Source organism: Arachis hypogaea, chromosome 16 (genome assembly GCF_003086295.3).
Source record: "Arachis hypogaea cultivar Tifrunner chromosome 16, arahy.Tifrunner.gnm2.J5K5, whole genome shotgun sequence".
NCBI lineage: Eukaryota > Viridiplantae > Streptophyta > Magnoliopsida > Fabales > Fabaceae > Arachis > Arachis hypogaea.
In genome coordinates this window covers 26,675,658-26,702,652 of record NC_092051.1, presented here as the reverse complement: position 1 = coordinate 26,702,652, position 26,995 = coordinate 26,675,658, and the positions used below count along the sequence as shown (strand labels likewise).

At 37.3% G+C, this 26,995-nt stretch overlaps 1 protein-coding gene and 2 non-coding genes across 3 annotated transcripts; 1 reads left to right on the top strand and 2 right to left on the bottom strand.

Moving 5' to 3' along the window:
- Positions 1-108, bottom strand: LOC112760292 (small nucleolar RNA R71). The gene has a single exon (XR_003180740.1). It is a non-coding gene; the product is annotated as a small nucleolar RNA R71 (small nucleolar RNA).
- Positions 109-19,807: 19,699 nt separating this feature from the next.
- LOC112756899 (uncharacterized) lies at positions 19,808-21,121 on the top strand. The gene has a single exon (XM_025805502.1). It carries the CDS (start codon positions 19,808-19,810, stop codon positions 21,119-21,121), a length of 1,314 nt encoding a protein of 437 aa, XP_025661287.1.
- Positions 21,122-26,294: 5,173 nt separating this feature from the next.
- Positions 26,295-26,402, bottom strand: LOC112760873 (small nucleolar RNA R71). Its single transcript, XR_003181290.1, has one exon. It is a non-coding gene; the product is annotated as a small nucleolar RNA R71 (small nucleolar RNA).
- Positions 26,403-26,995: the final 593 nt, after the last annotated feature.

The window sequence follows — 26,995 nt, the reverse complement described above, 5'->3', positions numbered from 1 at the left end:
AAGCTTAGAGTGAATTTTCAAACCTTCAGACAGAAGGAAGGTGAATTCCTCTATGAAGCTTGGAAGAGATACAAGGAACTGACCAAAAAGTGTCCTTCTGACATGCTTTTAGAATGGACCATCCTGGATATATTCTATGATGGTCTGTCTGAGCTATCAAAGATGTCACTGGACCATTCTACAGGTGGATCTATTCACCTAAAGAAAATGCCTGCAGAAGCTCAAGAACTCATTGACATGGTTGCAAATAACCAGTTTATGTACACTTCTGAAAGGAATCCTGTGAATAATGGGACGCCTATGAGGAAAGGAGTTCTTGAAGTTGATACTCTGAATGCCATATTGGCTCAGAATAAAATATTGACTCAGCAAGTCAATATGATCTCTCAGAGTCTAAATGGATTGAAGGAATCATCCAACAGTACTAAAGAGGCATCTTCTGAAGAAGAAGCTTATGATCCTGAGAACCCTGCAATAGCAGAGGTGAATTACATGGGTGAACCCTATGGAAACACCTATAATCCCTCATGGAGAAATCATCCAAACTTCTCATGGAAGGATCAACAAAAGCCTCAACAAGGCTTTAATAATGGTGGAAGAAACAGGTTTAGCAATAGCGAGCCTTTTCCATCATCCACTCAGCAACAGACAGAGAATTCTGAGCAGAATCCATCTAGCTTAGCAAATATAGTCTCTGATCTATCTAAGGCCACTTTAAGTTTCATGAATGAAACAATATCCTCCATTAGAAATTTGGAGGCACAAGTGGGCCAACTGAGTAAAAGAGTCACTGAAATCCCTCCTAGTACTCTCCCAAGCAATACAGAAGAGAATCCAAAAAGAGAGTGCAAGGCCATTGATTTAACCATCATGGCCGAACCCAAAGAGGAGGGAGAGGACGTGAATCCCAGTGAGGAAGACCTCCTGGGACGTCCAGTGACCAATAAGGAGTTTCTCTCTGAGGAACCAAAGGAATCTGAGGCTCACCTAGAGACCATAGAGATTCCATTGAACCTCTTTATGCCCTTCATGAGCTCTGATGAGTATTCTTCTTCTGAAGAGAATGAGGATGTTACTGAAGAGCAAGTTGCCAAGTACCTTGGTGCAATCATGAAGCTGAATGCCAAATTAATTGGTAATGAGACTTGGGAAGATGAACCTCCCTTGCTCATCAATGAACTGAGTGATCTGGATCAACTGGCATTGCCTCAGAAGAAACAGGATCCTGGAAAGTTCTTAATACCTTGTACCATAGGCACCATGACCTTTGAGAAGGCTCTATGTGACCTTGGATCAGGAATAAACCTCATGCCACTCTCTGTAATGGAGAAACTGGGAATCTTTGAGGTGCAAACTGCTAAAATCTCATTAGAGATGGCAGACAACTCAAGAAAATAGGCTTATGGACAAGTAGAGGACATGCTAGTAAAGGTTGAAGGCCTTTACATCCCTGCTGATTTCATAATCCTGGATACTGGGAAGGATGAGGATGAATCCATCATCCTTGGAAGACCCTTCCTAGCCATAGCAAGAGCTGTGATTGATGTAGACAGAGGAGAACTGATCCTTCAACTGAATGAGGACAATCTTGTGTTTAAAACTCAAACTCAAGGATCTCCTTCTATAACCATGGAGAGGAAGCATGAAAAGCTTCTCTCACTGCAGAGTCAACCAAAGCCCCCACAGTCAAACTCTAAGTTTGGTGTTGGGAGGTTCCAACCTTGCTCTGATTATCTGTGAGGCTCTATGAGAGCTCACTGTCAAGCTATTGACATTAAAGAAGTGCTTGTTGGGAGGCAACCCAATGTTATTTAATTTTATTTTTATTATTATTTCGTGTTTTATTAGGTTGATGTTCATGTAAAGTCACAAAAACTACTGAAAAATAAAAAAAATAGAATAAAAAACAGCATTAAAAACAGCACACCCTGGAGGAAGGGCTTACTGGCGTTTAAACGCCAGTAAGGAGCATCTGGCTGGCGTTTAACGCCAGAACAGAGCATGAAACTGGCATTAAACACCAGAAACAAGCAGTAGTTTGACGTTTAAATGCCAGGATTTCACCCAGAGGAAAGCTGGCGTTAAACGCCAGAAACAAGCATCAAACTGGCGTTTAACGCCAGAAATATGCACCACACTGGCGTTCAACGCCAGAAACATGCTATAGACTGGCGTTGAACGCCCAAAACAAGCATGGAAGTGGCGTTTAACGCCAGAAATATGCTGCAGTCTGGCGTTAAATGCCAGAATTGCACAGCAAGGGCGTTTTACACGCCTAATTGGAGCAGGGACGTTAAGTCCTTGGCCCCACTGGATCTGTGGACCCCACAGGATCCCTACCACTTCTTCTCTTATCTTCACACCTTTTCATAACATTCTTCCTCAATTAACCTCCACCAATCACCTCCATTACTCCTCCAAAACCATCATACAACCCACCTACACCCACCTACTTAAATTCAAACCATCACTCCTTCATTTTCACACATCATAACCACCTAAACCCTCTTGACCGAACCATTCACACACCTCCATCTCCTCCATTTTCTTCTTTTTCTACTCACTTATTTCTTCTTTTGCTCGGGGACGAGCAAACCTTCTAAGTTTGGTGTGGTAAAAGCATTGCTTTTTGTTTTTCCATAACCATCTAGGGCACCTAAGGCCAGAGACATTCTCATTGAAGAGAACAAGCCCATCACTAAGAAAAGGATGGAGCAAAAAAGAGATCATGGACCTCAATAAGAGCATGAGGAAATCCCCCACCATGAAATCCCTGAGATGCCTCAAGGGATGCACTTTCCTCCACAAAACTATTGGGAGCAAATCAACATCTCCCTAGGAGAATTAAGTTCCAATATGGGACAATTAAGGGTGGAGCACCAAGAGCACTCCATAATCCTCCATGAAATTAGAGAAGATTAAAGAGCTATGAGGGAGGAACAAGAAAGACAAGGAAGAGACATAGAGGAGCTCAAGAGCACCATTGGTTCTTCAAGAAGAGGAATACACCACCCTCACTAAGGTGGACTCATTCCTTAATCTCCTTGTCTATTTATTTTACTATTTTTTGGTTTTTGAGCTTTATGTTTATTTATATTTGTGTCTTATTACATGATCATTAGTGTCTAAGTGTCTATGCCTTAAAGTTATGAATATGAATCCATCACCTCTCTTGAATGAAAAATGTTTTAATTACAAAAGAACAAGAAGTACATGGTTTTGAATTCATCCTTGAAACTAGTTTAATTATTTTGATGTGGTGACAATACTTTTTGTTTTCTGAATGAATGCTTGAACAGTGCATATGTCTTTTGAAGTTGTTGTTTATGAATGTTAAATATGTTGGCTCTTGAAAGAATGATGAAAAGGAGAAATGTTATCTGATAATCTGAAAAATCATAAAAATGATTCTTGAAGCAAAAAAAAGCAGTGAATACAAAAGCTTGCCAAAAAAAAAAAAAAGAAAAAAAATGCGAAAAAAAGAAAAAAAGAAAAAGAAAAAGCAAGCAGAAAAAGCCAAAAGCCCTTAAAACCAAAAGGCAAGGGTAAATAAAAAGGATCCAAGGCTTTGAGCATCAGTGGATAGGAGGGCCTAAAGGAATAAAATCCTGGCCTAAGCGGCTAAACCAAGCTGTCCCTAACCATGTGCTTGTGGCGTGAAGGTGTCAAGTGAAAACTTGAGACTGAGCGGTTAAAGTCAAGGTCCAAAGCAAAAACAGAGTGTGCTTAAGAACCCTGGACACCTCTAATTGGGGACTTTAGCAAAGCTGAGTCACAATCTGAAAAGGTTCACCCAGTTATGTGTCTGTGGCATTTATGTATCCGGTGGTAATATTGGAAAACAAAGTGCTTAGGGCCACGGTCAAGACTCATAAAGTAGCTGTGTTCAAGAATCAACATACTGAACTAGGAAAATCAATAACACTATCTGTACTCTGAGTTCCTATAGATGCCAATCATTCTGAACTTCAATGGATAAAGTGAGATGCCAAAACTATTCAAGAGGCAAAAAGCTACAAGTCCCGCTCATCTGATTGGAGCTAAGTTTCATTGATATTTTGGAATTTATAGTATATTCTCTTCTTTTTATCCTATTTGATTTTCAGTTGCTTGGGGACAAGCAACAATTTAAGTTTGGTGTTGTGATGAGCGGATAATTTATACGCTTTTTGGCATTGTTTTTACATAGTTTTTAGTATGATTTAGTTAGTTTTTAGTATATTTTTATTAGTTTTTAAATAAAATTCACATTTCTGGACTTTACTATGAGTTTGTGTGTTTTTCTGTGATTTCAGGTATTTTCTGGCTGAAATTGAGGGACTTGAGCAAAAATAAGATTCAGAGGTTGAAGAAGGACTACAGATGCTGTTGGATTCTGACCCCCCTGCACTCAAAGTGGATTTTCTGGAGCTACATAACTCCAAATGGCACGCTCTCAATTGCGTTGTAAAGTAGACATCCAGGGCTTTCCAGAAATATATAATAGTTCATACTTTGATTAAGTATAGATGACGTAAACTGGCGTTCAACGTCAGCTCCATGCTGCATTCTGGAGTCAAACGCCAGAAACAGGTTACAAAGTGGAGTTAAACGTTAGAAACAGGTTACAAACTGGCGTTCAACTCCAAGAAAGACCTCTACACATGTAAAGCTCAATGCTCAGTCCAAGCACACACCAAGTAGGCCTCAGAAGTGGATTTCTGCATCATTTACTCATTTCTGTAAACCCTAGTAACTAGTTTAGTATAAATAGAACTTCTTACTATTGTATTGGGAGATCTTTGATCAGTTTTTATGCTATCTTAGACCTTTATGGGGGCTGGCCATTCGGCCATGCCTGAACCTTCATCACTTATGTATTTTCAACGGTAGAGTTTCTACACACCATAGATTAAGGTGTGGAGCTCTGCTGCTCCTCAAAGATTAATGCAAACTACTACTATTCTTCTATTCAATTCAACTTATTCAGCTTCTAAGATATTCATTCGCACTTCAATATGAAGGATGTGATGATCGTGACAGTCATCATCATTCTCAACTTATGAACGCGTGCCTGACAACCACTTCCGTTCTACCTTAGATTGAATGGATATCTCTTGGATATCTAATATAGGGGACCGAGTCCGAGTTATTAATGTCTTCGTGGTATAAGTTAGAACCCATGGACGGCCATTCTTGAGGGTCCGGAAAGTCTAAACCTTGTATGTGGTATTCCGAGTAGGATTCAGGGATTGAATGACTGTGACGAGCTTCAAACTCGCGAGTGCTGGGCGTAGTGACAGACGCAAAAGGATCAATGGATCCTATTCCAATATGATCGAGAACCGACAGATGATTAGCCATGCAGTGACAGCGCATTGGACCATTTTCACTGAGAGGACAGGTGGCCATTGACAACGGAGATGCCTAACATACAGCTTTCCATGGAAAGGAGTAGGAATGATTGGATGAAGACAGCAGGAGAGCAGAGGTTCAGAGGGATGAAAGCATCTCCATACGCTTATCTGAAATTCTCACCAATGAATTACATAAGTATCTCTATCTTCATTTTACGTTTTATTTATCTTTTAATTATTAAATCACCATAACCATTTGAATCCGCTTGACTGATATTTACAAGGTGACCATAGCTTGCTTCAAGCTGACAATCTCTGTGGGATCGACCATTACTCACGTAAGGTTTATTACTTGGACGACCCAGTGCACTTGCTGGTTAGTTGTGCGAAGTTGTGAAGAAAGTGCTAAAGTTTATAACGCGCATACCAAGTTGAGTGCCATTGTTAGAGATCACAAATTCGTGCACCAGCTGTGAAGCTTGATCTCTTTAAGACCAAACTCTGATACCAATTGATGGTAATCAGTGGCTAAGAGAAAGGGGGGGTTGAATCTTAGCCCCTCTTTTTGCTGAATATTACTTTCTGCCTTTTAAGATAGCTTCAGGAGATATTTCTGCTTTTTGTCTCATAACAAGTCAAGAGATATTTTCTTTTTGTCTCGTAACCGGTTATGAGATATTTTTCAATTTTGTCTCCTACGCAACAGAATCAGAAATGGAGTAGATGAGAAAGAGAGAATCACACCCAGAAGTATCCTGGTTCAGCTGCTAAGTGCAATGCAGCCTACATCCAGTCTCCATCACAGACAGAATTTCACTATAATCAACAGATTACATACACCAATTCTTCGCTAGGAACTACCCATTCCTATCTGAGACAAGTCCAGAATCTATCCCCAAAACTAAACTTGACTCGTACAACTGCCAAGCTTTCAACCACAAAGTGCTAACCCAACTTGCAAGGGAACAAGTTCAAATTCTACCCCAACCTAAACTTGACTAGACCTCAATCTAGCTTTCAACCGCAAAGTGCTAACCCAACTTGCAAGAGAATCTCCTCAGGATCATGACAACAAAATAGAAATATATACAAAGAATTTCTGAGATAATAATGGCTTTTTCTTTAACTCTCTGCCTTTTTTCACTCGTTGGCTTTTTCTTACAAAATCTCATATTTTGCCTTTTACCAATGAAACACAGACAGACTCACTGAGAAAAAGAAATATTCAATGAAAGCCATGAAGGAGAAGAATAAACATCTCAAAGAGCTATGGAAACCCAAACGTGTGCTCTCACTCCTTATCTCAACCCTTAGCCGTTCTCCCTTATTATAGAAGGGGAAGCTTCCAAGGTTGAAACCGGTTCAACCAAGCCACCAGCATCTTCTCCATCACATAAGGCCGGTTCGGACAGAGAAAAGAGAGAGGAAAAACCGAAAGTAAATCAACATGCATGTGCCTATCTCTCATCCCTTCTTATCAAGCTACATCAATCTGAACCCTCCATCTTGACTTTGTCCCCAAGAAATAATTCTGACCCTTGATGAACTCTTGATCTTTGACAGCTCCATCTGTTTTATTTTCGCTTCTTCCTGCACGTAGCTATAGTAGCTACCTTCTGTGATGGATGAACAAAAGTGGAGACGAGCTTCACCTCAGAGATCTTCTTCTCTGACCGAAACGGATTGCTTCTACTTTAGGCATGGAGATCTTGAAGCTTCTTCTCCACATCTTGCCTTTAGTGGAAAAGATCTCAACCATGCCATGCTTCGGATCTTCTTTTTTCAAAAGCCATCACCCTAGCCTTTTCTTCTTCCGTTAGCCTTACTGTTGCTTTTCTCTGATAACTTGTATTTTCTTCTTCTTCCTCTGATGGATGTGACAGAATGCAAAGAGAGAGGAGAAAGAAGACACAAAGTTTTTCAAAGAACAATTAAATGAATTGAAATTCTATTCACATTACTCAAGGAGTGGAGTAACGTGTGGAACCATCAATGCAATTAACTCAATTTAATTTTCTTTTCAGTTACCAAGGCAAGTAATTAAATCAATTGAATTTTGAGTTTGGTTACCAATGCTTGCAATTAACCAAGTTGAATTTTAAGTTCCAGTAACAAGTGGAGTTGGTAACCGAAGCATGCCTTTAATGAAATTAAACTCAATTGGATTTTTACTTCCAGTAACCAAGAATGATAACTTTGACAATTTGAGTTCCCTTTGGTTTGTGACCACTGAACGGGTTCCTCTCTCAATCTTGGGTCAATTGTTTTATTTCATCATGGGCTTGTGATATGGGCCTCTTTGGATTCTTCTTTTAATATTCAGCCACTAGAAGTGGACAATTATTATTGGGCTGAAATATGTTTAGTAACAAAACTGGGCTTTTATCACTTGAGCCAAGAAACAATTTTATTTTTCACTTACACACTAAACCAAATCCATCATACAACCAATTGGAAGCAATTAACAAATTAATGATTTTTTAATTAATATTTTAATAATGTTTGATCATCATAATAATTCAAGTTTTCCAAATTCAACAATCTCCCCCTTGATGACAAACATTATTAAAACTGAATTGAAATGATTAGGATTAGATAACTTTCCTTTGAAGATTTGCCAAAATCTGCCCCTTTCTTTTGTTCAATGTGCTCCCCCTTAATGTGTGCCTGATTAACAAAATATTCAAGAAAGCCATCACCTGTATACAAGCTCTAAAGAGTTCCAAGAAGATAAAGATTTCAAAACATGGAACCTTTAAGACCGAACCATTATTTTCACAACATGATCCAGACAGCACATATATGTATACTTGAGCAAATAAATTTTTCAAAATATAATTAGAGCTCAAGTTGAAATTCTCTGACACAGAGTGCTCAAAATAATGAGCCAAAATAGAGCACAAATATGAAACAGAATGCTCATGTTCAAACAGAATGCTCATGTCGAAACAGGACAGCAAATAAACAGTTTCAATTTAGCAATTCAGCCCTTCTTTCATTTTTCTCCTCCTTTTGTCATCAAGGAGGGACACATCATATGTCAAAAGTTTGCAAAGATCTTATCAATTCATAAAAAATTATCAGCCAGCCTTGAAACAAGCATGAATCAGAGCTAAACCAAAAGTTAATTAAATACTATTTATTCACAAGCTCAGATGCTAAGCTATAAACAATATTCACAACCAAATCAAACTACAGATTTTTAAACACAAATTTAAATAATAAATAGCAGTAAATTAAAATTATAAACAGCAGGTTCAAGCATCATTATCATAGATCAAGATAAAAACAAACAACAGCCTTTCAATTCATTTTTCTTTCTCCACCTTTTCTCATTAAGGAGGGACACCTACATGGAAAAACAGTTCACCATATATGCAAAAAAAAATTAGAGCAGATAAAAGTGTAAAAGCCAAGCTACAATCACCAAATCAAAGTTCAACAACTAAAATCCAAAAATAGAGCAAAAATAATAATAAACCAATGTTTCAGAAATAGTTTTTCAGCAGCAACATCATGGAGCAGTCTTAAAAAAGAAGACTCAGATACCAAAACAAAACAAAAACTATAATAAGTATAAGCAATATTCACAATCAAACCAATATGCATACTCATAGCTGCGTGAAATAATAGTGTAAAACCAAGAAAATTGCAGCCAGTCTCAAGCATCATAAGTTCAACTGTTTCACTATAGCTGTTTAAATTTATTTTCACACAATACTTACTCCCCCTATTGTTATCAAGAATAATAAACCTGCACACAAAAACAGTTCAATATGTAATCCACAAGTGCAAAACAGGTATGAGTGTAAGTGTCAACAGAAGCTGTAAAATGTATCATAAAAAAATAGATTATAAGAAATCAGCTGCATTAAATTGGGCTAGACATCAGATCCCTCATCCTTGGTTGTAGGAGGATTTTCCTCTTCTTTCAAAATCGTGTCCTTGGCTGCCTTTGTGCCCTTTTTCTTAGATTTCTTTACAGCACCACTACCCTTAAGATATAAAATTCTGTCTTGGGTTTCATAACTCAGATTGACACCAAAATACTCAAAAAATGCAAGTTAAAAACATTCTATATGTAAGGAAAAATGGGAGTAGTGGAGAAGATGAGAAGTCATCATAATAACTGCTTTAAATGTTCCACAAACCAATTTAATAAAATGGGATTAAAATAATTTTGAATTTTAAAAATAATACGGGCAGTTTTAAACTAACAAATCAAATAAAAATTGAAAAGAATTTGAAACTTATTTGACTTGAAAAAAGATGAATGCAAATACTCTTTTTTTTTGTGTGTATGTGATCAAAATAAGCAATGAGATCCACTTCATAAAACAAAACAACTTTCTCTTGGTTTAGTGGTGGTTTTAAAGAAACACATTTGACCACCAAGGATTTAGTTCAGATCCAAATTCATTTAAAATTATCAACACATAGTCTGAACATCATGGAACCTAGAGGGAGTCATCATCTGCCCAGTTTTGTCTCCTTGTAACCTGTGAGACAAAAACAACCAGAAAAATCTTTGAGCATATTTAATTCAAAAAAAAAAAACTTAACAATCAAAAGTCCCTATAGTAGTTCTCAATTTCACAAATTAAATGTCATTTGTTCCCTTTTGCACATGTTCTTTTATGGAATGAAATCTTACTTCAGTGTGCTTAGTTCTTGAGTGTAAAATAGGATTTTGAAAAAAGATTTATTGCACTCAAGTTGTCACAAAACATAGGAATACTATTGACTTGCAATTTGTAATGTGTAAGTTGTGCTTTGAACCAAGTCAATTGAGAACAAGAGGAAGTTAAGATATATTCTGCCTCAGCTGTTGACAGAGGTAGCTTGCTTCTTGCTTGACCACACATGGATTGTCCAAGATAACAACAAATCTCTGAAATGCTGCTTCTATTCACACGATCTCAGCAAAATCTGCATCACAATATCTATCTTATTTTTTTTTTCAAATTGGACCAGCTCTTTCTCCATTGCTTTCACCCATGAGGGATCTTCAAGAGCTTGCTTCAAATTGAGAGGTTCTAATTGGGACAAGAAAGCAACATTATTTGCCTCCACTTGCTTCTTGCTTGAGGATCTAGTTGTCATGCCTTGTGAAGAGTCTCTAATGAGGAATTCATGAGGGTAATTCTTTAAGAACTTCCATTCACGTTACTTTTGAGTTGAGGCTTCAGCTTGACCTTGGCAAGGTTCTGATGAGTCCATTGTTCTGGATTTTCTGGCTTGGTCAGGAGACAAAATGAAAATGTCTCCTTTATTCACAGGAGCCATTTTTGGACTGACGATATCCACAGCTGGAACATATTTGGGATTCGCTTGGTTTACTTGAGGATTTGCTTCTGTTTTACTTTCTGCATCAATTTTCTAGGCAACACTTGAAATGGAGTTAGACTCACAAAAAATAATATGTATGGACTCCTCAATTTATTCTATGTTCCTTGATGTAAACTCTATAAGCTTTACTAGTGGTTGACTATTCAACAAAGATACCTTTATAAGATTTTGGATCAAATTTTCTAAGATTATCTTTAGTGTTTAACACAAAATATTTGCATCCAAAAGTATGAAAGTACTTAAGATTGGGTGGTATTCCTTTTCAAAGCTCATATGGTGTTTTCTTTAAAACTTTTCTAATGATGATTTGGTTCAAAATATAGCTTCAGTCCAAAAAAAATTTTGGAATTTCATTTTTACTAAAACATAGCCCTAGTTATTTCTTGAAGGCCTCTATTTCTCCTTTCAACAACTCTATTTTATTGAGGTATTCTAGAACATAAAAAATTATATGAAATACCAAATTCATCAAAGTGTTGTTTTCCAAACTCATTTCCATGATCACTTCTTAAGAAAAATAATTTTCAAAAAATTCATTTTGAATCTTTTTGTATAGAGTTAAAAAATCAAGAAAGACATCATTCTTATGAGCTAAGAAAAGAATCCATCCAAACTTAGTATAGTCATCAAACACCACTAAGCTATAGTGCTTACCACCAAGACTTTGAATCCTTATAGGACCAAAAAGATCAATATGTAGAATTTTCACTGTTCTTTTGGTTGAGATGTCATCCTTGGGTTTGAAAGAATTTTTTTTTGCTTGTTTACCCAATTGACAATCATCACAAGTGATGTCTTTGTCAAATTTTATTTTAGGAAGACCTCTAACCACATTCTTTTTCACAAGCTTAGAAATTTAAAACATGTTTGCATGTCCCAATTTCTTGTACCATTACCTTTTTTTTATTCCAAAGAAGTAAAACAAGCTACATTTTGTTCTTTTTAGTTCCTCTAAGGTTAGTCCATACACATTCTTGCATATTTTAACTTCAAATAAAATTTCACCAGATTTTTCACACACAACCAAGCATTCCAATTTTTTGAGAATAGCCAAACAATATAAATCACACAATTGGCTAATGCCTAGCAGATTGTGTTTCAACCCATCAACTCAAAATACAACATCAATGAAAGTTGAGAAATTCTCACGGACCTTACATATGGCCACAATTTTTCATTTACCATTGTCGTCGAAAGTCACAAAACTTCCATCGAATTTATCAAGCTTGATGAAGAAAGTGGACTTCTTGGTCATGTGCCTAGAGCATCCCCTATTCAAGTATCACATGTCTTTCTTCTTCTTGGATGCTAAGTAAAACTGCACAAATCTTTTAGGTATCCAAACTAATTTGGATCCTTTGAAGTTAGTCCTTCTTAGTTTTCCAAGAGCATTAAAATCACAAACAACTTTGTATGTTTTTTTTTCTACTCTTCTTTTATCAATAAAGCATTAAGAAGAAGAGTGACCAGATTTATTGCAATTAAAACAGTGATTTGTATGAGCATGTTGCTGAAAACACTTTAAGATATGATGCTGATCAAAAGATTTGAATTTTCTGGTATTTGAAAGGGTGCATTTCTTTTGAAAGATCCATCTCTAACATTAGTACCTCCTTTTGTCAGAAACCTTAAACCAGAATTTCTTGACACAAATGGGTATCTAGAACGTGAGGCTCTTTTGTGAAAGAGAAATTTTCTAAAAACGTCTTCATTGTTAGAGATGTAACCCATACCAGAGTTTATTTGAAGCAGGTTCAGGTTTTGAATAAGATGCATTTTTATAAAAATATATGGCTTTTCAAAATCAGCATCAATGTTAGATGAGTATTCAAGGACAGATTTATCAAATGATGATTTTATTTTTGAAGATGATGTTGTGAATTTGCAAGTGATTTTTTATTTAAAAAAATACATCATTTTTCATTACATACCCTAAACCTAATTTTTCAAACAAAGTTCTTTGATTAGCAAGTAATTTGTCTAAGTTGCTTGAGTTATGTGCAAATTTTGCTAAATCATGATTCAAACTTTTGATCATTTCATTTAATCTTTTATTTTTAGCAATAGATTTTTGAGAGAGATCAATAATGTGCTTTCCATTGAACATTTTAATTTCAGATTTTAAAAAATCTATTTTCTTTATTGAAATTAAAAGCACATTTGGTCTCCTTCACCCTTTTCTTTCAAAAACTCATTTTCAGCATTCAAAAGTTCATTTTCAGATTTATATTTGTTGTATTTATTCAGCAATATTTCAGAAAGGTGAGAGAGATCATTAATAGTCACATGCAAATCATCAAGAGATAAGTCATAGAAATTTACCTCTTCTTGTTGATCTTCTTTAGTCATGAAACAGATTTGTGCTCTATCTTCGGAGTCTTCTTCCTTATCTGAGTCAATCTTGAGATCCTCCCAAGAAGCCATTAGTCCTTTCCTTTTTTGGTTTCTTTGAGTTGCCACCTCTGCTTCTTCCTTTGAGTTTCATCATCCTTCTAAGTTTCCTAGCAAAACATGCAAACTTGTAATCTTATAAACAGTCACTGGATTCATCATCTAATGATTCTGTGCAAGATTTAAGAGCCACTCTCCCTTTTTTTTGTGTCATCATTATTTTTTTTCATATTCTAGTAACTTTTATCTTAACTCATTACAGGTTATATCACTTTCCACTCTCTTGTCAAGCTTCTCAAGATTTTCCTCACTAGCATCTGTTCGGAATGAGTAATCCCCATAGCTTCCAAGCTATTACTGATGATAAAGAATGTCATCAATTGATTCTCCTTTCTTCATAGAGAACATCTCATACTATTTGCTCAACATGTTAATGTTGGTTTCTTTTACTTGTGTGGTGCCTTTATTTGTGACTTGAAACTTTATCCCAGATTTTCTTTGCTGTTTTGCATCTTGAATCCTTCTGGTATTCCTTGAAGCTGATTACACAGTTCAGCATGTTGACAGCATTGCCATTTAGTTTTTCTTTCCTTTTGTCATCTTCATTCCATTCTGCTTCGACTTTGGGAGAGACAACACTACCAGCGCCATCCTTTGTAGGACTTGAAGACCATTTATGATTATCTTCCACATGTTGTAATCCACTGACTGAGAAAAGATCTTCATTCTTTCTTTTCAATAGTTAAAGTTTTTTTTCAAGAATGGAGATCTGTTGTTGGACTGTCCTTCTGTCAGAATATAAGCCATTGTGTTTGAACCCATGTAGTTTGCTATTAGGATCTTTTCCTCCAAGCTGTGAAGCTTGATCTCTTTGAGACCAAGCTCTAATACCAATTGATGGTAATCAGTGACTAAATGAAGGGGGGGTTTGAATTTTAGCCCCTCTTTTTACTGAATATTACTTTCTACCTTTTAAGATAGCTTCAGGAGATATTTCTGCTTTTTGTCTCATAAAAAGTCAAGAGACATTTTCTTTTTGTCTCGTAACCGGTTAGGAGATATTTTTTAATTTTGTCTCCTACGCAACAGAATCAGAAATGGAGTAGATGAGAAAGAGAGAATCACACCCAGAAGTATCCTGGTTCAGCTGCTAAGTGCAATACAGCCTACATCCAGTCTCCATCACAGTAGTGACAGAATTTCACTATAATCAACAGATTACACACACCAATTCTTCCCTAGGAACTACCCATTCCTATCTGAGACAAGTCCAGAATCTATCCCTAAAACTGAACTTGACTTGGACAACTGCCAAGCTTTCAACCGCAAAGTGCTAACCCAACTTGCAAGGGAACAAGTCCAGATTCTACCCCAACATGAACTTGACTAGACCTCAATCCAGTTTTTAACTGCAAAGTGCTAACCTAATTTGCAAGAGAATTCCCTCAGGATCATGACAACAAAATAGAAATACATATAAAGAATTTCTGAGATAATAATGGCTTTTTCTTTAACTCTCTACCTTTTTTCACTCGTTGGCTTTTTTTTTTTACAAAATCTCACATTTTGCCTTTTACTAATGAAACACATACAGACTCACTGACAAAAAGAAATATTCAATGTAAGCCATGAAGGAGGAGAATAAACATCTCAAAGAGCTATGGGAACCCAAACATATGCTCTCACTCCTTGTCTAAACCCTTGGCTGTTCTCCCTTATTATAGAAGGGGAAGCTTCCAAGGTTGAAACCGGTTTAACCAAGCCACCAACATCTTCTCCATCACATAAGGCCGTTTCGAACAGAGAGAAGAGATAGGGAAAACCGAAAGTAAATTAACATGCATATACCTCTCTCTCATCCCTTCTCATCAAGCTTCATCAATCTGAGCCCTCCATCTTGACTTTGTCCCCAAGAAAGAATTCTGACCCTTGATGAACTATTGATCCTTGACAGCTCCATCTATTCAATTTTTGCTTCTTCCTCCATGTAGCTACAGTAGCTACCTTCTGTGATGGATGAACAAAAGTGAAAACGAGCTTCACCTCAGAGATCTTCTTCTCTAACCAAAATGGATTGCTTCTACTTTAGGCATGGAGATCTTGAAGCTTCTTCTCCACATCTTACCTTTAGTGAAAAAGATCTCAACCATGCCATGCTTTGGATCTTCTTTTCTCAAAGGCCATCATCCTAGCCTTTTCTTCTTCCGTTAGCCTTACTGTTGCTTTTCTCTGATAACTTGTACTTTTTTCTTCTTCCTCTGATGGATGTGACAGAATGCAAAGAGAGAAAGGAGAGAGAAAACACAAAGTTTTTCAAAGAACAATTAAATGAATTGAAATTCCATTCACATTACTCAAGGAGTGGAGTAACGTGTGGAACCATCAATGCAATTAACTCAATTTAATTTTCTTTTTCAGTTATCAAGGCAAGTAATTAAATCAATTGAATTTTGAGTTTGGTTACCAATGCTTGCAATTAACCAAGTTGAATTTTAAGTTCCAGTAACAAGTGGAGTTGGTAACCAAAGCATGCCTTTAATGAAATTAAACTCAATTAGATTTTTACTTCAAGTAACCAACAATGATAACTTTGACAATTTGAGTTCCCTTTGGTTTGTGACCGCTGAACGGGTTCTTCTCTCAACCTTGGGTCAATTGTTTCATTTCATCATGGGCTTGTGATATGGGCCTCTTTGGATCTTTCTTCTTTTAATATTCAGCCACTAGAAGTGGACAATTATTATTGGGCTGAAATATGTTTAGTAACAAAGCTGGGTTTTTATCACTTGAGCCAAGAAACAATTTTATTTTTCACCTACACACTAAACCAAATCTATCGTACAACCAATTGGAAGCAATTAACAAATTAATGATTTTTTAATTAATATTTTAATAATATTTGATCATCATAATAATTCAAGTTTTCCAAACTCAACAGATGGCTTTATGGCCAATGGCCGAATGAGCACATTATAAACTAGCAAATCAAAGAGGACAAATGTGTGAAGAGTATTATAAGAAAATAAGAGTTTTATCTTTTTGAGGATAATTATTAGTATTACATGCATCACCAAAGCATTGTGTAAATTGATCCAGAAAGCTACATTTTGTTCATGTTTCAAAAATTAATATTAATTTTTTAATTAATATTAATTAATTTTTTTAAATTATTTTATTGATTTTTGTACTGTATCGCTAAAACATCGGATGAATCGAGTTATACCTCGGCACATTAAACTATATTCAAAAATTAAAATGACTCTTTCCTAACAAACCACTCCCCCATGATCTCACTTCAAAGTCGGTCACGAAGATCTCGGCTCGAGCGATGACTCATTCAGTACCAACTACTCTATAAATCAGGAACAAGGCGGACGACGGGCACCAGATCATTCAACAACACAACCTCACTGATTATATACCCATTTTTTCTCAAGTGATTCTTTACTGACTTGAGCGTCGGAGTCCTTTTTATAGGTACAAGGCTTGGGTTTGAGTTCACGAGGATATTCCGAGTCTAGATTAAACTATCAGACGTTTTGGACCATCACAAGACTAACGTATAACTCAGAAGGAGTATCCTTTCCAAAATATTTGGCGCCTACCGTGGGGCCCCGCCTCGCTTTTAGTTTCAATCTAACACTATTATATTCGACTTGTATCTTCTTTTCTTTTCAGAAGTCGAAGCATGACGGATCATTCGGTGACTCCTCAGGCCAACCCCACCAACACTGAGCTCTTAGCTTCTAACGCTGCTCTACAGGCAGAAAACCAACGAATGGTCAAACTGTTAGCAACAATGCAGAACAATGGCGAAGCAAAGAATGATAAGAAGACCAATGCCGATCTCCACGAGGAATGCCAGTCAAAATCAAATGCGAAGACAGGAGAAGCAACCCCTCAAAACAGAAAGACGACAGATTGGCCCTTTTTCTGAAGAAATAATGAATTTTAAAATGCCTAAAAATTTTCAATTCCAATGACTTTGACGCTGTACAAGGAGATCAGAAATCCTAAAGTTCATGTAACAAAATTCGAATCTATGATGTTTCTTAACAATGACTCCGATCCCATCTTATGCTGATCCTTTCCAATTTTTCTAGATGGAGCTGCTTTATTATGGTTTTCTAACTTACCTGTAGGTTTGATATCAAGCTTCGACGAATTTGCCAAATTATTCATAAACCACTTCGCAGCGTCCAAAATTTATATGCGAGATTTAGACTATCTCAGTACAATCAAACAAGGATAACATGAGAGTTTGAAGGACTACATGACACGCTTCACAATAGCAGCCATGGAAATCCCAGACCTCAATCCAAAAGTACAACTGCACACGATAAAGAGTGGCCTCTGACCTGGGAAATTCTTGAAAGCAATAGCAGTCGCAAAGCCGAAGATATTGGAGGATTTTAGAGACAAAGCAACCAGACAAATTAAAATTGAAGAATTACATGAAGCTCGGAGAAATGAAAGACCATTGTCTTGGAAAGAAGAGGAAAAACCTCCCAAATCTCAAAGCAAGGAGCCCAAAAAACCTTTCAAATTAACACTAAAGTTAGACTCATACACCAAGTTCAATACCAAAAGAGAAAACATCATCAAGGAGATACTACACAACAAATTAATAAAACCGCCGAGCAAGGTAGGGACATATCACGATCAAAAGTATGTAGACAGAAGCAAGCATTGTGCATTTCACCAGAAGTATGGCCATACCATTGATGAATGCGTAGTGGCTAAAGACCTGTTGTAAAGGGTAGCAAGACAAGGCCTACTGGATAAATATGTCACTTTCAGAAGCCAGAAAGAAACAAAGGACACTGACAAACCGAGCTATAGCTCCGACCACAAAGAAAAAGGAACTTGGTATGGACCAGTCGAAACTCCTGCATCCAAAGGAGTAATAAACTACATTTCAGGTGGCTTCGCAGGAGGAGGAGCAACCAATACAGCTACAAAAAGAAGTTACAGAGCCATGATGACAATGGAAGGGTCACAGAAAATAACCCAAACCTCGGCCCTAGCTGCTGATGAGCGGATAATTTATATGCTTTTTGGCATTGTTTTTAGTATGTTTTTAGTAGGATCTAGTTACTTTTAGGGATGTTTTCATTAGTTTTTATGTTAAATTCACATTTCTGGACTTTACTATGAGTTTGTGTGTTTTTCTGTGATTTCAGGTATTTTCTGGCTGAAATTGAGGGACTTGAGCAGAAATCAGATTCAGAGGTTGAAAAAGGACTGCTGATGCTGTTGGATTCTGACCTCCCTGCACTCAAAGTGGATTTTCTGGAGCTACAGAACTCGAAATGGCGCGCTTCCAATTGAGTTGAAAAGTAGACATCCAGGGCTTTTCAGCAATATATAATAGTCCATACTTTGGCCAAGAATTGACGACGTAAACTGGCGTTCAACGCCAGCCTTCTGCCCAAATCTGGCGTCCAGCGCCAGAAAAGGATCCAAAACCAGAGTTGAACGCCCAAACTGGCACAGAAATTGGCGTTCAACTCCACAAATGGCCTCTGCACGTGCAACACTTAAGCTCAGCCCAAACACACACCAAGTGGGCCCCGGAAGTGGATTTATGCATCAAATACTTACTCATGTAAACCCTAGTGACTAGTTTATTATAAATAGGACCTCTTACTATTGTATTAGACCATCTTTTTGACCATCTTTGGATTACCTTATGATCCTTTGATCACGTTTTAGGGGGCTGGCCATCTCGGCCATGCCTGGACCTTCACTTATGTATTTTTAACGGTAGAGTTTCTACACTCCATAGATTAAGGTGTGGAGCTCTGCTATTCCTCAAAGATTAATGCAAGTACTACTGTTTTCTATTCAATTCATCTTATTTCACTTCTAAGATATCCATTCGCACCCAAGAACGTGATGAAGGTGATGATTATGTGTGACGCTCATCATCCTTCTCCCTTATGAACGCGTGCCTGACAAACACTTCTGTTCTACATGAAATAAGCTAGAATGAGTATCTCTTAGATCTCCTAACCAGAATCTTCGTGGCGTAAGCTAGAATGATGGCGGCATTCAAGAGAATCCGGAAGGTCTAAACCTTGTCTGTGGTATTCCAAGTAGGATTCAATGATTGAATGACTGTGACGAGCTCCTAACTCGCGATTGCAGGGCGTTAGTGACAGACGCAAAAGGATAGTAAATCCTATTCCAGCATGATCGAGAACCGACAGATGAATAGCCGTGCCGTGACAGGGTGCGTGAGCATATTATTCACTGAGAGGAGGGGATGTAGCCACTGACAACGGTGATGCCCTTGCATACAGCCAGCCATGGAAAGGAGTAAGACTGATTGGATGAAGATAGCAGGAAAGCAGAGGTTCAGAGGAACGAAAAGCATCTCCATTCGCTTGTCTGAAATTCCTACCAATGATTTACATAAGTATCTCTATCCCTATTTTATTATATTAAATTCGAAAACACCATTATCCATTTATATCTGCCTAACTGAGATTTACAAGGTGACTATAGCTTGCTTCATACCAACAATCTCCGTGGGATTCGACCCTTACTCACGTAAGGTATTACTTGGACGACCCAGTGCACTTGCTGGTTAGTTGTATCGAAGTTGTGACAATTATGAATTAAGATCAAAGCACCAAGCTTTGGAGCCATTACCAGGGATTGTTCGAGCCTGGACATCACAATTTCGTGCACCAGCTGCCCAGGTCACTTTTGGCGAGTCTGACTTCATGTCGCAATACCCGAACTTGGACGATCCGGTGGTAATCTCGATACACATGGGAGAACTAACAGTCAGAAAGGTTCTACTCGACCTTGGGAGTAGTACCGACATCCTGTTTTACTCCACATTTAAGAAGATGCAACTCAAGGACAAAGCACTACAACCATCACCTGGAGAATTCGTAGGGTTCTCCAGAGAAAGAGTTCCTGTATCAGGTTATGTATGGCTGAGAACAACGGTAGGAGAGTCTCCAAACTTAAAAACCCTAGATATCCAATTTTTTGTAGTTGATTGTGCAGGCCCTTATAATGTTATTTTGGGGCGTCCTTACCTGAACTCCTTTGGAGACATTATCTCTATAATTCACCTTTGTGTTAAGTTCCCTGTGCAGGATAACATAGTAGTGATGGTGCATGCCGACCAAAAAGAGGCTAGGCAATGCTACAATGTAGGCTTGAAAGTCACTCCAAAAGAGACTATCATAAGAGTACATTCTGTCTATAACTCAGAAAGCATTCCGACCTTGGCCGAACTAGATCCGAGGAATAGCAACAGTCGTCCCGCCCCAACGGACGACCTAGAAAAGGTACAACTCAGAAAAGCAGACCAGATTACTAACATCGGTTCTGTTTTCTCTGTAGGAACAAAACAAAATCTGATTGAAACACTAAAGTCCAACTCCGACCTATTAGCATGGACACCTGCTGACATGCCAAGGATCGATCCAAACTTTATATGTCATAAGTTAGCAGTCAATCCTAACGCCCGACCTGTAAGACAAAAGAAACGAAATCTGGGTATAGAAAGAAAAAATGCAGCAATAGTAGAAACACATAAATTACTTGATGCAGGTTTCATCCGAGAACTTAGTTTCTCATCATGGCTGGCAAATGTGGTAATGGTTAAGAAGAGCTCGGGAAAATGGCGCATTAGCGTGGACTTTACAGATCTAAACAAAGCTTGCCTGAAGGACTCTTATCCACTGTCGAACATCGACAGACTGGTGGACGACACCTCAGGGTATCAATTGCTAAGTTTCATGGATGTCTACTCTGGCTACAATCAAATACAAATGCACCTTGATGATGAAGACAAAACAACGTTTGTGACTGACCAAGGTAATTTTTGTTATAAGGCCATGCCTTTTGGACTGAAAAATGCAGGAGCAACCTATCAAAGATTAATGGACAAGGTCTTCAAAGATCATATTGGCCGAAACATTAAGATATATGTCAAGGACAAGGTGGTCAAATCAAGCTCGGAACAACAACATGAAGTTGATCTTAATAAATCTTTCAGCAACTACAAAGGAACAATATGAGACTAAACCCAGAGAAATGTGCATTTGGAGTACATGGAGGTAAATTCCTCGGATTCCTACTAACAAATAGGGGGATAGAAGCCAACCCCGACAAGTGTCAGGCCGTGATAAACATGCAATCACCATGGTCAATCAAAGAGGTGCAACAGCTTACAGGTCGCCTAGCAGCCCTATCCTGATTCTTGCCTATAGCAACTGCCAAGTCACATCATTTCTTCAACACCCTAAAGAAGGCGAGAAGTTCAGCTGGACAAACGAATGTGAAATCCTTTGTTGAATTAAAAAATCTTCTAGGCTCACCACCTATACTAAAGAAACCACAACCAGGTAAACCCATTTTCGTATTTCTTTCAATTTCAACTAACACGGTTAGCTCCGTGCTTTTAATAAAAACAAAGAAAGAACAACACCGAGTATATTTTGTGAGCAAAGTCCTACAAAATGCCAAAACAAGAGACCCGACGATAGAAAAATTAGCATTTGGCTTAGTCATCACAGCTCGGCGTCTACGACATTATTTTCAGACACATCAGATAATAGTTTGGACTGGCCATCCCTTACGTCAAATATTATCAAAACCATACCTAGCAGGACGACTCACAAAATGGGCAATAGAGCTCTCCAAATTCGATATCTCCTACAAATCACGAGGATCTCCTAAAGCCCAAGCATTGGCCAATTTCATCTCAGAATTTACAAACACAGAAGAAACAGTCAAGACATGGCAACTGTATGTAGATGGAGCATTGAATGAAAGCGGATGTGGAGCAAGGATCCTATTAAAAGATGACACTGGCTCACAAGCCGAATAATTAATCAAATTCCTCTTCCAAGCCACCAATAGCCAAGCCAAATATGAGGCACTTCTAGCAGGCCTCAGGTTAGCAGAGGAAATAGAAGTAAAGAATTGATGAGCGGATAATTTATACGCTTTTTGACATTGTTTTTAGTATGTTTTTAGTAGAATCTAGTTACTTTTAGGGATGTTTTTAATAGATTTTGTGTTAAATTCACATTTCTGGACTTTACTATGAGTTTGTGTGTTTTTCTGTGATTTCAGGTATTTTCTGGCTGAAATCGAGGGACTTGAGCAGAAATCAGATTCAGAGGTTGAAAAAGGACTGCTAATGCTGTTGGATTTTGACCTCCCTGCATTCAAAGTGGATTTTCTGGAGCTACAGAACTCGAAATGGCGGGCTTCCAATTGCGTTGAAAAGTAGACATCCAGGGCTTTCCAGCAATATATAATAGTCCATACTTTGGCCAAGAATTGATGACGTAAACTGGCGTTCAACGCCAGCTTTCTACCCAAATCTGGCGTCCAGCGCCAGAAAAGGAGCCAAAACCAGAGTTGAACGCCCAAACTGGCACAAAAGCTGGCGTTCAACTCCAAGAGGGACCTCTACACGTGAAACACTCAGGCTCAGCCCAAGCACACACCAAGTGGGCCCAGGAAGTGGATTTATGCATCAATTACTTACCCATGTAAACCCTAGTAGCTAGTTTATTATAAATAGGACCTTTTACTACTGTATTAGGCATCTTTGGATTACCTTATGATCCTTTGATCACGTTTTGGGGGCTGGCCATCTCGGCCATGCCTGGACCTTCACTTATGTATTTTCATATGGTAGAGTTTCTACACTCCATAGATTAAGGTGTGGAGCTCTGCTGTTCCTCAAAGATTAATGCAAAGTACTACTGTTTTCTATTCAATTCTTCTTATTTCGCTTCTAAGATATCCATTCGCACCCAAGAACGTGATGAAGGTGATGATTATGTGTGACGCTCATCATCCTTCTCCCTTATGAACGCGTGCCTGACAAACACTTCTGTTCTACATGAAATAAGCTAGAATGAATATCTCTTAGATCTCCTAACCAGAATCTTCGTGGCGTAAGCTAGAATGATGGCGGCATTCAAGAGAATCCGGAAGGTCTAAACCTTGTCTGTGGTATTCCGAGTAGGATTCAATGATTGAATGACTGTGACGAGCTCCTAACTCGCGATTGCAGGGCGTTAGTGACAGACGCAAAAGGATAGTAAATCCTATTCCAGCATGATCGAGAACCGACAGATGAATAGCCGTGCCGTGACAGGGTGCATGAGCATATTATTCACTGAGAGGATAAGATGAAGCCATTGACAAGGGTGATGCCTCCAGACGATTAGCAGTGCCGTGACAGGGCATTGGATCATTTTCCCGTGAGATGACCGAAAGTAGCCATTGACAGTGGTGATGTATCACATAAAGCCAGCCATGGAAAGGAGTAAGACTGATTGGATGATGATAGAAGGAAAGCAGAGGTTCAGAGGAACGAAAAGCATCTCCATTCGCTTATCTGAAATTCCTACCAATGATTTACATAAGTATCTCTATCCCTATTTTATTATATAATATTCGAAAACACCATTATCACTTTATATCTGCCTGACTGAGATTTACAAGGTGACCATAGCTTGCTTCATACCAACAATCTCCGTGGGATTTGACCCTTACTCACGTAAGGTATTACTTGGACGACCCAGTGCACTTGTTGGTTAGTTGTATCGAAGTTGTGACAATTATGAATTAAGATCAGAGCACCAAGCTTTGGAGCCATTACCAGGATTTGTTCGAGCCTGGAGATCACAATTTCGTGCACCAAGTTTTTGGCGCCGTTGCCGGGGACTTAATTGTTCCTGTTTGGCGCCAAGAATCGTCTGAGATCCCAATCCCGGCAATGCACCAAGTTTTTGGCGCCGTTGCCGGGGATTGTTCGAGTTTGGACAACTGACGGTTCATCTTGTTGCTCAGATTAGGTAATTTTCTTTTTGTTTTCTTTTCAAAAATTTTTTCAAAAATCTTTCAAAATTTTCTCACCTGTTTTCGAAAAAAAAAATTTACTAAAAATAATGTTTTCAAAAATAAATTATTCTATGGCTTCAAGAATTTTTAAGAATGAATTCTAGTGTTTCATGAAGCATGTTGAAGCCTATCTGGCTGTAAAGCCATACCCAAACTGCTTTGGGATTGGCTAATCACCTCAGTGGAGTCATGTCCAATTCTTTTGGATAAGGCATGTTAGGCTTGTCATGTCTGAATTACACTCATATTTTGATTAAAGCTTGGCTGGCTATTAAGCCATGCCTGACCCTTTGATTGGAGCTTTAAGACTAACATGGCAAGATTCCTGGATTTCATATTAAAAATTTTGGAATCCTTATTTTTATTTTTCACAATAATTTTCGAAAAAAAAAATAAATAAAAATACAAAAAAAATTAGAAGATCATAAAAATAAAAAATATTTTTGTGTTTCTTGTTTGAGTCTTGAGTCATGTTATAAGTTTGGTGTCAATAGCATATGCATCTTGCATTTTTTCGAAAATATCATGCATTAATAGTGTTCTTCATGATCTTCAAGTTGTTCTTGGTAAGTCTTCTTGTTTGATCTTGATGATTTTTTGTTTTGTGTCTTTTATTGTTTTTCATATGCATTCTTGAATTCTTAGTGTCTAAGCATTAAAGAATTCTAAGTTTGGTGTCTTGCATGTTTTCTTTGCATTAAAATTTTTCAAAATTATGTTCTTGATGTTCATCTTGACATTCATAGTGTTCTTGGTGTTCATCTTGACATTCATAGCATTCTTGCATGCATCACATGTTTTGATCTAAAAAAATTTCATGCATTGCATAATTTTCATGTTTTTCATAAAAATTTCAAAAATAAAAAAAATATCTTTCCTTTTTTTTTCTCTCATCAAATTCGAAAATTTGGATTGACTTTTTCAAAAATTTTTAAAATCAAGTTGTTTCTTATGAGTCAAATCAAATTTTCAATTTGAAAATCTTATCTTTTTCAAAATCTTTTTCAAAATTCATGGTTATTTTCGAAAATTCCAAAAAAATAATTTTCAAAAACCTTTTTCTTATTTTATATCATAATTTTCGAAAATAACATAATCAATTAATGTTTTGATTCAAAAATTTGAAGTTTGTTACTTGCTTGTTAAGAAAGATTCAAACTCTAAGTTCTAGAATCATATCTTGTGATTTCTTATGAATCAAGTCATTAATTGAGATTTTAAAAATTAAATCTTTTTCAAAACTAATTTCTATCATATCTTTTCAAAAATATCTTCTTATCTTATCTTTTTCAAAAATATCTTTTCAAAATATCTTTTCTAACTTCCTAACCTCTTATCTTTTAAAAATTTGTTTCAACTAACTAACTAACTTTTTGTTTGTTTCTTAACTTTTTCAAAACTACCTAACTAACTCTCTCTCTCTAATTTTCGAAAATATCTTCCCTCTTTTTCAAAAATTTCTTTTTAATTAACTAATTAATTTTATTTTTTATTTTTGATTTCAAAAATTTTCGAAAATTACTAACATTTTTCAAAAACCATTTTCGAAAATCACTGACTCTTTTTCAAAAATATTTTCGAAAATTCTCTCTCTCCCATCTTATTCTATTTATTCATTCATATCCTAACATCTCATCTCACATCTCTAGCCTCCTCACAGTTGTGTTTCTTCCATTATATTACATTCTTTATCTCCCCCTTTTCTTCCACTTACAAAGGGATCCCTATACTGTGGTATAAAGGATCTCCGTTATTATTATTATTTTTCTGTGCCTTCTTCTTTGTCATATGAGCAGGAGCAAGGATAAGAACATTCTTGTGGAAGCAGATCCAGAACCTGAAAGGACTCTGAAAAGGAAACTAAGAGAAGCTAAAATACAACAATCCAAAGATAACCTTTCAGAAATTTTCGAACAGGAAGAGGAAATGGCAGCCGAAAATAATAATAATAATATAAGGAAGATGCTTGGTGACTTTACTGCACCTAATTCCAATTTACATGGAAGAAGCATCTCCATTCCTGCCATTGGAGCAAACAACTTTGAGCTGAAACCTCAATTAGTTTCTCTGATGCAGCAGAACTGCAAGTTTCATGGACTTCCATCTGAAGATCCTTTTCAGTTCTTAACTGAGTTCTTGCAGATATGTGATACTGTTAAGACTAATGGAGTAGATCCTGAAGTCTACAGGCTCATGCTTTTCCCTTTTGCTGTAAGAGACAGAGCTAGATTATGGTTGGATTCTCAACCCAAAGACAGCCTGAACTCTTGGGATAAGCTGGTCACGGCTTTCTTAGCCAAGTACTTTCCTCCTCAAAAGCTGAGCAAGCTTAGAGCTGATGTTCAAACCTTCAGACAGAAAGAAGGTGAATCCCTCTATGAAGCTTGGGAAAGATACAAACAGTTGACCAAAAAGTGTCCTTCTGACATGCTTTCAGAATGGACCATCCTGGATATATTCTATGATGGTTTATCTGAGCTATCAAAGATGTCACTGGACACTTCTGCAGGTAGATCCATTCACCTAAAGAAAACACCTGCAGAAGCTCAAGAACTCATTGACATGGTTGCTAATAACCAGTTCATGTACACTTCTGAAAGGAATCCTGTGAGTAATGGGACGCCTATGAAGAAGGGAGTTCTTGAAGTTGATACTCTGAATGCCATATTGGCTCAGAATAAAATATTGACTCAGCAAGTCAATATGATCTCTCAGAGTCTGCATGGAATGCAAGCTGCATCCAACAGTACTCAAGAGGCTTCTTATGCAGAAGAAGCTTATGATCCTGAGAACCCTGCAATAGCAGAGGTAAATTACTTAGGTGAACCTTATGGAAACACCTATAACTCATCATGGAGAAATCATCCAAATTTCTCATGGAAGGATCAAAAGCCTCAACAAGGCTTTAATAATGGTGGAAGAAACAGGTTTAACAATAATAAACCTTTTCCATCATCCACTTAGCAACAGACAGAGAACTCTGAACAAAATGCTTCTAATTTAGCAAATCTAGTCTCTGATCTATC